General features: G+C 35.7%; 1 protein-coding gene across 1 annotated transcript in view; it reads left to right on the top strand.

Annotated features, from left to right (window-relative positions):
• SEC63 (SEC63 protein translocation regulator) overlaps positions 1–14,540 on the top strand; it is a 76,820-nt gene that overhangs the window by 40,948 nt on the left and 21,332 nt on the right. The window contains exons 13-17 of the mRNA XM_078447189.2: positions 1,024–1,171; positions 4,257–4,339; positions 7,328–7,387; positions 7,589–7,762; positions 11,978–12,136. Coding sequence (XP_078303315.1) covers positions 1,024–1,171; positions 4,257–4,339; positions 7,328–7,387; positions 7,589–7,762; positions 11,978–12,136 — 624 coding nt within the window. The remainder of the gene's footprint in view (positions 1–1,023; positions 1,172–4,256; positions 4,340–7,327; positions 7,388–7,588; positions 7,763–11,977; positions 12,137–14,540) is intronic.

Genomic DNA, 14,540 nt, shown 5'->3' with positions numbered 1-14,540 from the left:
AAGTAAAAATTAACTAGCACCAAATGGCTGGAAATTAACACTCTCCTAAGTATCCCTTTAGCCCAGATGGATATTAGTGCAGTAACAGCTATATTTAGAGAACAACAAAAATGAGAAAATTGCATAGTAAAACCATAAGGATGCAGCTGCACTTGGAGATAAATTCATACTCTTAAAGGTTTTTATCATTAAAATTGAAAATATGGGTCAGCAAACTGAGCATAGAAGATGACAATCATTCTTGCTTGGGTCAAGAGTCTATGAATGTTACTGTCTTTTCCTCCTAACTTTATTTTTTCTAAAATTAAAAAATTACTCTGTTTTAACTTTGTAATAGAAAAATTCTTAATTTGAATTTCCTTGGATAAAAGGCCATGAAATGCTATAAAGTTGTATTGTTTGCTTTGAAATGTGTATGTAGATCTTCCTCAGCTTATAGTGGGGTTACATCCTCATAAAGCTATCGATTGTAAGTTGAAAATATCCTAAGTCAAAAATGCATTGAATACATCTAACCTACCAAATACAATAGCTTAGCCTAGCCTACCTTAAATGTGCTCAGAACACTTACATTAACCTACGCTTGGGCAAAATCATCTAACACAAAGCCTGTTTTATAGTAAAGTGTTGAATATCTGTCTCATACAATTTATTGAATACTGAACGTGAAAAACAGAGTGGTTCTAAGTGTATGGATTGTTTACTCTTGTGAGCACGTGCTGACTGGGAGCTACTGCTCACTGCTGCTGCCCAGCATCATGATGATATTGTATTAAATATCACTAGTCCTAGACAAGATCAAAACTCAAGAGTATGGTTTCTACTGAATGCATATTGCTTTGGCAGCATTGTAAAGTTTAAAAGCTTTAAGTAGAACCATTGTAATTGGGGACCCTGTGTAATCTTAACATTTTTTTAAAAGTTGTTGGATTTTGTTTTAGTAAACATGCTAATTTTCCTTTTGTGAAAAATTCTATGACTTTAGGATTTATTTTCTTTCTTCTTCTCTCTTTTAAAATTCAGTACAAAATTAAGACTATCCAAGATTTGGTGAGTTTAAAAGAATCAGATCGTCACAATCTACTGCACTTCCTTGAAGATGAAAAATATGAGGAGGTTATGGCTGTCCTTGGGAGTTTCCCATATGTGACTATGGACATAAAATCACAGGGTAAGTGGGAGGTTTCCGTGTTGAACATTGTTTCCCTTTTGATAGACTGGCTCCTGTTTATTTGGTTTAAGGTTCTCAAAACATTTGATAGCATAATGTGTAACTAGACTTTCCAGAACTGTGGTTTACATGTCACATTTGCTGTGATAGAATATGATGTATGCTTAATAGTTTTGAGAACACTGATATAATCCTCTAGAATCTTACTTTTATGATCCTCAGAATGGGATTAAGCTTGAGGACTCTCTGTTCTGTGGTTCAAGTTTTAGGAATATCTTACCTTTTTAAAGAATGAAGGATTTTCAGATGCAGTGAAAGATCTTTGAAATACATATATTGTTAGTATGAAAGAAATAGCTGCTTAGTTCTAAAATTCATTTTAAGCCCAATTTACTTATGTTAAATAAACCTTGGAAATTACCGTGTTCTGTGCCACATTTCATGTGTTTTTCTCATCCTGTCTCTATGTTTATGTCTGTTGGGATGAAAATATAGAGATTATTTTTCTACCTACACAGTTGGCCAGTGAGTGTCCATTATAATAGTTGAATAATAATATTTTACAATGGTGACAGAATTAAGAGATTATCTGCTCCATTCCTTCATTGTAACATTATTCTGAGTTTTGACATTTACTAAGTTACTGTTGTGAGAACATTTTTGTGGGACCAAAAATACAAGGATGTGTTAGGGGTGGTTTCTGTCTGTAAGGGGTTTATAGTCTAGTTGAGGAAAGAGGATATAAACATAGGATTAAAACCAAGGAATCATAAAGCAAGTGTGAAATGAATGACACGGACGTTGTGTCATTCATGCATTCAGCAACTATTGAGTGCCACTCATTTATCTGGGTGTTGGGGAAGCAGTGGTGAGTTAGACAAAGCCTCTACCTTCCTAAGTTTGCATTCTAATGGAATTGAAAAGAGATAAATGACTCTCAAAGATTGGGGTGTTTGAGAAAGTAAGGTAAAACTGCAGTCTGGTTTCAAATCGGCTGGAGTGTAGGATACATGTAGGGAGTGCTTTGGTGAAGAGTTCGGATTTCCTTATGGGTTTGTGAGTCTTCAAACACTTAAAAACAGTAAAAGTTTCATTTAGGACCAATTTAAGTCAGAAACTATGCAGGTAAAAAAAGAAAATAGAAACTATTCAAGTAAAATCCAATTTGGGACTTAGGAGATAACTCTGATAATAATCAAGAGCTATAAAAAGTACATGCTGCTTAGAAAAATGAATGTCAGATTTTCTCGTTAGAAGTAAGAATATTCAACCTCATTGGGAAACTTCATGATGTATTTCATTCCATAGCCTCTTGTATAGACAATTTACTGTATTTTCACAGTGCTATCCCAATGTGTAATATGAGAAATATAGTTAATGGAGGGAGAGGAGAAGCAGTTTAGAAGCAGGAAAGGGGCATCTGCATTATCTAGTGCTGGAGATGGTGGATCTCTCTCCCACATTGCCTAGAGGCTGTATAGAATCACCTGTAGGCTTTTTCTTCACCGTAAAGCATCAAATGGCCGGTAGATACAGTTATAGCTATTAACTCGTGTGCAGTGCTCATGCACATACAACTGTGCCGTGTTGATGAATGTGTAGCCCAGATTTGATAATGGAAAGATAATGGAGACTTCCAGATTGAAGAAAGGATATTGTATCCTTCTTGATGCCTAGCTGTTGCACCTCACAGCCAGTAATTGAAGAGAGATAGTGATAGTTTGTTAGAGGCCATTCTTTTCCAACTGGTAGTGTGTTAATGTAGGCCACAACAGAGTATGCTAATCTACATCTATGTAGAATAAACATAACAAGCTCAGAAAAATCTATAGGCAGAAATACATAGTGAAGAAAACTCTTACAGATAAAACTTGTAGGTGAAATGAATTATTTACATATTTGAATAAGATCTGTTTGATGTTGTAGTAATTTATTTTAACATTTATTTTAATGTTACTAATTTTAATGTTAAGCTTATCTTACTAGCTTTTGGCAATATGTGTGGCAAGTGTAGAGTTTTTTTTTTTGGCAAATGTGGTTTTAAAAAATTAAACAATTGCAAAAACATTGTGAAAACTTTGAAAGGTGTTTTTTAATATAAACAAATCTTGAAAGTTTTTGCCTTAAAAAAATAAATTTAATGTGACTTGGAATACTAGTCCTAATTACCTTATTTCTGACCTGCAGGCTGGCATTGATGATATAGTTAAAGTCTTGTGAATACGAGGTTTGCATAGTTTAAGAGAGTAACAGAACCCTTTTTCATATCGGTATGAAAGAAAGGTGTGGTATAGCAGTCCTCACATTATACTTTGTTTTAAAACACCTGGGTTTGAAACTTGGCAGTGCAAATATAGCCATTATGTGACCTCAGGCATTTAATTTTACGTTAGTTTTGAACGTCAGTTTTTTCTTTATTTTTTTTTTTTAATTATCTTTTTTTATTTTAGAGTGAGTGTGAGTTGGGGCGAGGGCAGAGAGAGAGAGAGAGAGGCAGGGTCCACGCTCCAGCACAGAGCCCATCGCAGGGCTCAATCCCATGACCCTGGGATCATGACCTGAGCCGAAATCAAGAGTGGGATACTCAGTTGACTGAGCCACCCAGGCGCCCCCTCAGTTTCTTCTTTAAAATGGAAATAATAGTAATGCTTCATAGGGCTATTTTATTTTTTAAATTTTAACTTTTATTTTATTTTATTTTATTTTATTTTATTTTAGAGAAAGCGAGCGTGGGGGCGGGGAGAGGCAGAGGGAGAGGAGAGGAGAGGAGAGAGAGAGAGAGAGAGGGAGAGAAACAGTCAGTCTTAAAGCAGGCTCCACAGTCAAGCCTGACATGGGGCTTGATCCCACAACCCCGGGATCATGACCTGAGCTGAAATCAAGAGTCAGACGCTCATCTGATTGACCCATGCAGCTGCCCCTTCATAGGGCCATTTTAAAGATTAAATAAGTACATTGTTGAAAGCATCTAGTGGAGCATTTTATACAGAATAGACAAATTATTTTTTATTGAGTAAGTTTAAAATGTGTATATGAAATACTGAAGTACCAAATTGAATTTTATTTTTTTACTTTCATCTTCTAGTATTGGATGATGAAGATAGCAACAACATCACAGTAGGATCCCTAGTTACAGTGTTGGTTAAATTGACAAGGCAAACAATGGCAGTAAGTAATTTCTTACTTTTATTCTTTAAGAATTACATGTTAAAAAAAGAGTTATGTGTTAAGTAGTGAAGGGGAATAGGAGGTATAGGCTTCCCCAGTTATGGAATAAATCATGGGATTCAAGGTACAGCATAGGGAATATAGTTAAAGGCATTGTTAATGGTCTTATGTGGTGACATAGCATAATGCATAGAGTTGTTGAATCACTATGTAGTATGCCTGAAACTAATGTAACATTGTGTATCAACTATACTGCAGTGAAAAAAGGGGGAGAGAGTTATATGTTAAAGTTCTTTTATTTATTTTCTCATTTTAAGTCATGTATTCTTAAAGTCAAAACTATTGTAGTCGTAAAATCTAATTTTGCAAGTCCTTTTAGCTGTTTTGACATTTTAAATAAATTTTCAGTTTTTCACATTAGTTTTTACATACAAAAAAAACCCTTGGAAAATAGGTTAATTCTTCATGTGATGATTTGTTAATTCCCTGTAAAACATAATAACAAGGCAATGTGCATATAGTATTTAAACTGTAAAGTTTTATACAAAGATTAATTATTGATTACTGTTGAGAATTTCTTTACCTATTCTTTAGTCAATTCCTTTTTTTTTTTTTTTTTTAACATTTATTTATTTTTGAGACAGAGAGAGACAGAGCATGAACGGGGGAGGGGCAGAGAGAGGGAGACACAGAATCTGAAACAGGCTCCAGGCTCTGAGTTGACAGCACAGAGCCCGACGCGGGGCTCGAACTCACGGACCGTGAGATCATGACCTGAGCTGAAGTCGGTTGCTCAACCGACTGAGCCACCCAGGTGCCCCTGTTCAGTCAATTCTTTAGAGAATTTACTCTCAATTTTTTTATTTTAAAAAATGTTAAATTACAGTGAAAATATTTTTTTTTCTAATTATGTGAAAAATTCATGCTGTCTGGGGAAAAAAGTTCAGGCAATGTAGAAAAGTAGAAGAAATTAAAATGACCTAAAGTCCTACCACCCTGAAATTATTGATTTTGAAGCGCATCACTGTAGATACCCTAATGCATGAATAACTGTGGGGCTAAATGATGTTTTTACTATCATGGATTCCTTCTCTAACCCACCTTCCTCAGGAAAGCCCTTGTCAGCCCCAGACCAGAATTGAGTCTTCTGTATATCTTTTCATGTCTTTCTTCATGCTCATATTTACTCTCTGGACCTTTACAGTTGTATGTGTATATACATACTGGTACCTTTCTCATTCCTTTTCATTAAATCCAGTCACATTGTATATGTTTCCTGTATCTTGTTTTTCTCAGTTTCTATTACAAATTTGCGTTACCTCCCAGGTTAGAACTTGTTTTTGATTGTACTATTTCAACTCTACTTATTCACCTAATGGCAGATCTCAGCCTGTTCTACTCTGGGGTCTGTGAACATCTGTAGGAAACCTAGTATGCATTTAAACACCGTGTGTAAAATTTCTAATGGGGTGTCTGGGTGGCTCAGTTGGTGAAGCGTCTGACTTCAGCTCAGGTCATGATTTCGTGGTTTGTGGGTTGAAGCCCCCCCCGTTGGGCTCTGTGCTGACAGTTCAGAGCCTGGAGCCTGCTTCAGATTCTGTGTCTCCCTCTCTCTCTGTCCCTGCCACGCTCACACTCTGTCTCTCTGTCTCTGTCCCTGTCTCTCTCTCAAAAAAACAAACAAAAACGTCTGTTAGGAAAAGCATATTTTGTAGTAGGATATATCAAATTAAAGATGTTGGTTTTATGGTAGCAGGTGGTAAGGAAACATGTGTGTCATGGACTCTGGATGAGACGTGCCCTCTGGGAGAAGAGGAAATTCTAAGCCAGTGGCTAGGATTGGGTTAGAATCCAAATTTATACTACCCTCATGCTTCGGAATTCCCAGCCTGAAAAACGAGCAAAAGTTGGCCTTGAACTGTTGAACTTCTGGGATAATTGGTAGAAGAAAAAGCAAAATTTCCCTGGAAGAAGGGAAAGAATCAACCATTTATCTTCCAGTTCTTGTATGAGCAGTACCTGAGAGTAATTTAAGTATTAGAATCTAGCTAAAAAATGAAGAAATGAAAAAAAAAAAAAATGATGAAGCAGAGATGATAGAATTAGACAAGGGGCTGGCACACTTTTTCTATAAAGGTCCAATTAATAAACGTTTTAGATTTTATAGGCCACAGTTTCTGTAGCAACTACTGAATTCACAAATGGGCATGGTTGAGTTCTAATAAAACTTTATTTAAAAACGAGGCAATGGGCCATAGTTTGCAGACCCCTGAATTAGGCTAATAGTTTAGAGCCCAAGTTATCATTGTTTTTATTTGTTAGCTTTAGTAATTCCAAGGAGTTTATAAATACAATGAACATCACTTACTGTCTTCTAGTATAGATTCTCACTGAAATCTTACTGGAATTTAAATCCCAAATTTATGGCTTTTGTACTGATCCTAAGTGGATTATACAGTGGATATGTCTTTAGGTTATATGGGTTTTTTTGGTGTTCCACTTCTTAGTCATTTAATTAAATTATTTAAACTTTTTTTCTAAGTTTTTGTTTGTTTGTTTGTTTAAGGAGACTCTATCCCCAGTGTGGCACTTGAGCTTATGACCCTGAGATCAAGAGTCGCACTCTCTACCGATGCAGCCAGCCAGGCGCCCCTCCTTAGTTACTCTAAACTGTGGAATATTTTTTACTTTATAATGAGTTTACATATCTTATAAGGCATTGCATTTATAAACTTAAGTAGACTGTACTTCTCAAATGTATTCAAGACAGATGTGAGATATTTTAGAAGGTAACTTCCAAAGTGTAAATTAGTAATTGCTAAATTTGTACACATCATTTAGTAATTGGTAAAAATCTCCTGTTCTTCCTTCACCCACCAATTGTCACCAGTTAAAAAACGTATTGGTCATCTATTTTGAAAGACTGCTTTGTTTATCTGAAAGATAAATGTAAGTTGATAGAGATATTTTTCTTCTCTCTACCTCCAGGAAGTATTTGAAAAGGAACAGTCCATCTGTGCTGCAGAGGAACAGCCGGCAGAAGATGGGGTAAAAACTTGATTTTTCTTACCTATCTTTCCTGGTGAAGGAAATGTTTTGTTTAGTTCTGATTGATTTATATTGCTGTGGGAGAGTAATTCAGTTTATGAAAACATTTAGTTTAGCCATTTTTATCTAAAAATTACTATTGACTCCCAAATGAAACTATTGTTATAACTTCTGAGTGTGTATGTATGTTGTGATTTACAGCAGGGTGATACTAACAAGAATAGGACAAAAGGAGGATGGCAACAGAAGAGTAAAGGACCTAAGAAAGCTGCTAAATCGAAAAAAAAGAAACCTTTAAAAAAAAAACCTACACCTGTGCCCTTACCACAATCAAAGCAACAGAAACAAAAGCAGGCAAATGGAGTTGTTGGGAGTGTAAGTTAATACTGTTATTATCATTATCTTTATTTTCATGTAACTTATACTAAAATGTTCAAATCCTATGTGTATAGCTCCTGAAATTTTACATATATGTGTATGCATGATACCCAGATTAAGATGGAAAACTTTAACACCCTAGAAAACTTGCTTATGCCCCTTCTCAAAGATCCCTCCCTTTACCTCCATACCTTCCTGTTCTGGCTCTTATTACCATAGATTAGTTTTGTCTATCTTTTTTTTAATGTTTGTTTATTTTTGAGAGAGAGAGAGAGAGAGAGCGAGCATACGTGCCCAAGCACAAGTGGGGTAGGGGCAGAGAGAGGGGGACAGAGGATCCGAAGCAGGCTCTGCATTGACAGCAGAGAGCCCGACGTGGGGCTTGAACTCACAAACTGTGAGATTATGACTTGAGCTGAAGTCAGGCACTTACCCAGCTGAGCCACCCAGGTGCCCCAGTTTTGCCTATTCTTAAGCTTGATATAATTAGAAATGTTTGCTTTCATTCAGCATTATGTCCGTGACATTCATCTGTGTTGTGGATAGCACCTGTTCATTCTTTGTGTGTATGTGATATTCCATTTTTTGAATATACTACAATTTATCTATCTTTGGTTGGTGAACATTTGGGTTGTTTCTAGTTTTTGCCTGTTATGAGTAAAAGTGCTGTGTTCATTCATGCACATGTCATTTTGTGGACATTCATTTTTCTTGGGTATGTGGAATCTAGCATTGGAATTGCTGGGTCACAAATAGGCGTATGTTGAGTTTGTTGAAAAGAGCCTATTTTCCAAAGTTGTACTATTCTATGCTCATACTAGCAAAACCTGAGTCCAGTTGTTCCACATCCTCACTAATATGTAGTTCTACCATTCTTTTTCATTTTAACCACAATGGTGGATTTGTAGCGGTATCTCTGTGTGGTTTTATTTGTTATTTACTTGATAAATAATGATAATGAGCATCTTTTCATATATTTACTAGCCATTTGGATATCCTCTTTTTTTTGTTGGGTTGTCTTATGGATTTGTAGGGTTCCCTTTATATATTCTGGGTATGAGTCCTCTTTACTCTCTTAGTGGTAGCTTTTGATGGTACTTAATTTTAAGGAAGTCTGTTTTATCAATTTTATGGTTAGTGTTTTTGTTTCTTGTTGAAGACATTTCTGCCTGTCACAAGAACCTGGAGATATTTTTCTGTTTTCTCCTAGAAATATTATTTTACTTACTATATTTAGCTTAGATACATCTTGACTTAATTATTGTGAATAGTGTGAGATAGGGATTATGGACCACTTATTCTAGCACCACTTATTGACAAGATCATCCTTTTCTCAGAATTGCAGTGATGGTTTGTCATAAAACAAGCGACCATAACGATGTTTGTGCAGATCTGTTTATGGACTCACTAGACCATTCCATTGATTATTTGTCTATTCTTGTTCCAAACCACATGGTCTTAATTATGATGAGTTTATATTAAGTTTTGAAATATGTTAGTGTAAGTTCTCAAACTCTTCTTTAAAATTGTCTTGCTTATTTTAGGTTCTTTGCATTTCCCTCAACATTTTTAAAATAAGCTTGGCAGTTTCCACCAAAAAAAGCTCCTGGAGTTTAGATGAGGATTGCATTGAATCTGTGCTTCAGTGTAGGGAGAATTCACATGAACAATATTGAGTCTTCTTATTCATAATTATGGTTTATCTTTATTAATTTGGATCTTCCTTAATTTTTTCTCAGCAGTGTTTTGTAATTTCCAGTGGCAGAGGTATGGCACATCTTTCATTAGATTTACTTACCCTTCTGCATTTGATACTTTCTGGTGCTGTTGCATATATAACATTTTTAAAAAATCCATTCTTCAGTGTTTATTGCTGGTGTGTAGAGATACAGTTGCGTTCTAAATATTGACCTTGTATCAAGGGGCATACGTTGACAATATGCGCATACCTTGTTTTATTGCACTTCTGTTTATTGCACTCAGCACATACTGCATTTTTTACAGATTGAAGGTTTGTGGCAACCCTGTGTTGAGCAAATCTGTCAGCGCCATTTTTCCAGCAGCATTTGCTCACTTTGTGTTTCTGTCATATTTTGGTAATGCCCTCAATATTTTAAACTTTATATTATTATTATATTCACTATGGTGATCTGTGATCAGTGATTACAGCTCTCTGGCAGCTCATGTGATAGCATTCGTTAGCAGTATTTTTAATTAAGGCATGCACATGATTTAAGACATAATGCTGTTTGTACACTTAACATTCTGCAGTATAGTATTTCTATGTAATGGGGAACAAAAAAAGTCATTTGACTTGATTGCATTAATCGCTCTACTGTCTGGAACTGAACTTGCAATATCTCCAAGGTATGCTTGTAATTCTAACCATTTGTAGGTACTTTTAAAAAGATTTTCTATGTACACAATCATGCCATCTGGGAATAAAGATAGTTTTACTTTTTTGTTTTTAATCTTTATGCCTCCTTCTCTTCCTTTTCCTTTTTGCCTTACTCTACTAGCTAGAACTTTCAGTGTAATGCTCGTTAGGAATGGGGACAGTGGTCACCCTTATCATCTTGCTTATCTCCAGGAGAAAGGAAACAAACTGTTAAGTATGATGTTAGCTATAGGGTTTTTGTAGATATTCTTTATCAGGTTAAGGAAGTATTCCCTTCTGTTCCCAGTTTGCTGAGAATTTTTATCATGAGCAATACTGAATTTTATTAAATGCCATTTCTCCATTTGTTGAGGTGACTGATTTTCCTCCTTTTTGTAATGTGGTGAGTTATGCTGATGCATTTAAAAATTTTAAGCTATCCTTGCATTCCTGGAACAAATTCATTTGGTCATAACATAGTATCCTTTTTCATATTTATTTGGACTTGAAAATATTTTATTTAGGATTCCTACATTTATTTTTATGAGAGAATATTGGTTTACCTTTCTCCCTTCTTGTAATACCCTTGCCAGATTTTGTATCAGGTTTATGTTGGCCTCATTAAACAAGAAGTATTCTTTCTTTCTTTTTCCTGGAAGAGTTTGTCTAAGATTGGATTTGTTATTTGGAAGAATTATCTAGAAAAGCCATCTGGGTTTGGAGTTTTAAAAAGGGTTTAGTTATAGAATCCATTTCTTTAGCAAATTCTACTTTTTTCCGTATATCAATTTTAGTATATTATGGCTTTCAAGAAGCTTGTCCATTTCCTGTAAGTTACCAAATTTATTGACAGTTATTGATAATATCCTTTATTTGTGATGTCCTTTGGATCTGTAGTTATATTTCTTTTATTCCTAATATTAGTAATTTGTATTCTCTTTTTCCTTTCATCAGTCTTGCCTAATGGAAGCCTTGCTGCAGTTGTATTAATCTTTTCAAAGAACCGACTTTTTTTTTTTAATGTTTATTTTATTCTTGAGGGAGAGAGAGCGCACACGTGTGCATGCACACGTTGGGGAGGGGCAGAGAGAGGGAGACAGAGGATTCGAAGCAGGCTCTGTGCTGATAGCAGAGAGCTTGACACTGGGCTCTAACTCACGAACTCTGAGATCATGACCTGAGCCGAAGTCAGACGCCCAACTGACTGAGCCACCCTCAGTGGCTCACCCTCAGTGAGGTGCCCCTCAAAGAACCAACTTTTGGTTTTATTTAGGTTTCTGTTTTGTGTATCTGCCTTCTCTTTAATTGATTTCTGGTCTGTATTATTTACTTTGACTTTTTTTGCATTTAATTTGCTGTTCTCTTTCTTGCTTCTTGAAATGGATTAGTAAGTATCTTGTCTGGGATATTGGCTTTCCTTACTACATTATATTCTATCAGCCATAGAAGATAATACTAAACTGTCAAAGCAGTACTTTTCTATAAACTTCCCATTTCCCCATCCCGAATAAAATATATTGTATGATTGGTGTTTTGAAAGATGAGCCATCTTTGCCATTGTGGTAGTATACTTTGTAAATAAAAATAAAAGTATTTTTTATTTTACAAACAAAAATAAAATAACAGTAGACAAATAAGCCAAATGTTAAAGTCTTTAGTCTGACTACCACATATTTATAAGTAAATGTGTTTATAATTCTCTAAAATTCTGTATGAATAGTGAAATTATAATCTTGAGCCAATTTAATTTTAATGACAAAAAGTTAGCTTCAGGGGCTCCGAATGATATATTCACTGAGGTATTCAAAACTTTTGTGGTTGCTTTTTCCTTTTAGGAAGCTGCAGTAAAGGAAGATGAAGAAGAAGTTTCTGACAAAGGCAGTGATTCTGAAGAAGAAGAAACGAATAGAGAATCCCAGAGTGAAAAAGATGATGGTAGTGACAGAGACTCTGATAGAGAGCAAGATGAAAAACAAAACAAAGATGATGAAGCAGTAAGACTTATAATATTATAAGTTTAAATAATTGGAGTTATATACCTCTGATTGTTTTGGGTTTTGTTGTTTTTTAATTTGTTTTGTTTACTTGTCTTAAATAATATCAGTATATTTTACAGTCATATTATTTTGTAAGAATATTTTTGTGGGATGGTCAGAATTATAAAGAAAAATCATTTCTAACAAGGATTGGACCCCTCAATTTTTTTTTAATTAATTAATTAGTCTATTTATTTATTTTGAGAGAGCACATGCAAACAGGGGAGGAACAGAGAGAGAGAATCCCAGGGAGGTTCTGCGCTGTCAGTGTAAAGCTCTACGCGGAGCTGCATCCCATGAGCCATGAGATTATGACCTGAGTCGAGATCAAGAGTCAGACACTTAACCGACTAAGCTACCCAGGCACCCGGACTTCTTAATTTTCTGAAATCTTTAAGTTGCTAGATAGTATAGGATGTGGGTCTAAATCGAAGCCAGTTTGGTGTCTTACAATGGTTTTCATTGTTGGAGTTGAGTCTGCAAATGAGTTAGGAAAGGTGGGTTATGGTCTGAGCAGTTACTTAGAACTGAGTCTTTCCAGAGTTGCAGGTAATGTTTAGAGTTAAGAAACGTTACTGTGGACTCTAATGTCTCGAGGTTGGTTAAGGGAAAAACTAATATTTACAAAATTCCACCTTGTTTCAAGAAATATATAAGACCTTAAGGAAAAGAGGTGTCTCTAAGGAACTTACTAAGATTGTGAGGGTAGAAAATAGAAAAAAATCTCATGGTATACCGTTAGTTTGCACCTGATTTATGGATGGGCTATAAAAAGAGGGTTTGTTGGACAAATAATGGGTCCTTAGAGGCTTACTGCAAATGAACTGTAAACTGATCAGCCATTCCTTTATGTTTGTGTTGTTCTGTTCTTTCTGACTAGGCCATTGACCTAAAAGGTACCCTTGTAGTTTAGGAGAGAAAAAGAGTTTGCCTGAATAGCCTGAGAGGGTCAAGTAGAGAGGAATAAAAGGAAAAGGCAAAGGATAAAAATATGAGGAATGCAGGCATAGTTTGGAGATACTACAGGCTTATATCCAGACCACCAGAATGAAACTAACATCACAATATAGCACAAAATGAATTTTTCGGTTTCCTAGTGGATATGAAAGTTATGTTTAACACTATATTGTAGTGTAGTGTATAGAGTATGCAGTAGCATTGTCTCAAACAATATATATGCCTTAATGAAAACATTCTCTATTACTAAAAAATCCTAACCATCGTCTGAGCCTTCAGCAAATTGTGATCTTTTTGCTGGTGGAGGCTCTTGCCTAGGTGTTGGTGGCTACTGACTATTCAGGGTGGTGGTTGCTGAAGATTGCAGTGGCTGGGGCAGTTTTTTAAATAAGACAACAGTAAAATTTGCTGCATTGACTATTCTTTCACAAATGATTTCTCTGTAGCGTGCAATGCTGTTTATAACATTTTACCCACAATAGAACTTCTTTCAAATTGGAGTCAGACCTGTCAAATCCTATCACTGCTTTGTCAACTGAGTTTATGTCATCTTTTAAGTCCTTTGTTGTTATTTCAACAATCTTCACAGTACCTTCACCAGGAGTAGATTCCATGTCTGGAAACCACTTTCTTTGCTCCTCCATAGAAGCAACTCCTCATCTGCTCAAGTTCTCTCATGAGATTGCAGCAATTCAGTTCCGTCTTTGGGCTCCACTGCTAATTCTCTTGCTATTTCCACCCCATCTGCAGTACTCCTTCCTCCATTGAAGTCTTGAACCCCTCAAAGTCATCCATCAGGGTTGGAAATCAGTTCTCCAAACTCCTGTGAATGTTGATATTTTGACTCTTCTTATGAATCATAAATATACTTAATGGCTTGTAAAAGGGTGAATGAGAAGATTTTCAGTATACTTTGCCCAGATCCACCAGAGGAATCACTATCTGTGGCAGCTGTTGCCTTAAAAAATGTATTTCTAAAATAGTAAGACTTGAAAGTGAAAATTACTCCTTGATCCATGGACTACAGAATGGATGTTGTGTTAGCAGTCATGAAAACAACATTAATCTTACTGTATGTCTCTATCAGAGCTCTTGGGTAACTAGATGCGTTCTGAATGAGCAGTAGTACTATTTTGAAAGGATTTTTTTTTTTTTTTTTTGAGTAGTCGATCTCAACAGTGGACTTAAAATATTCAGTAAACCATGTGCTATCATTCAGGTTTTGTTGTTCCATTTAGAGAGCACACGCAGGGCAGATTTAGCATAGTTCTTAAGGGCCCTAGGATTTTCAGAACGCTAAGCAAGTATTGGCTTCAGCCGAATGTCACCAGTTGCATTAGCTCCTAATGGAAGAGTCAACCTGTCTTTTGGAGCCGAGCATGGACTTCTCTCTAGCTATGAAAGT

The sequence above is a fragment of the Panthera onca genome, chromosome B2 (assembly GCF_046562875.1).
Source record: "Panthera onca isolate mPanOnc1 chromosome B2, mPanOnc1 haplotype 2, whole genome shotgun sequence".
NCBI lineage: Eukaryota > Metazoa > Chordata > Mammalia > Carnivora > Felidae > Panthera > Panthera onca.
The sequence above is the reverse complement of the archived record's forward strand: the minus strand, read 5'-3'. Positions and strand labels throughout refer to the sequence as shown.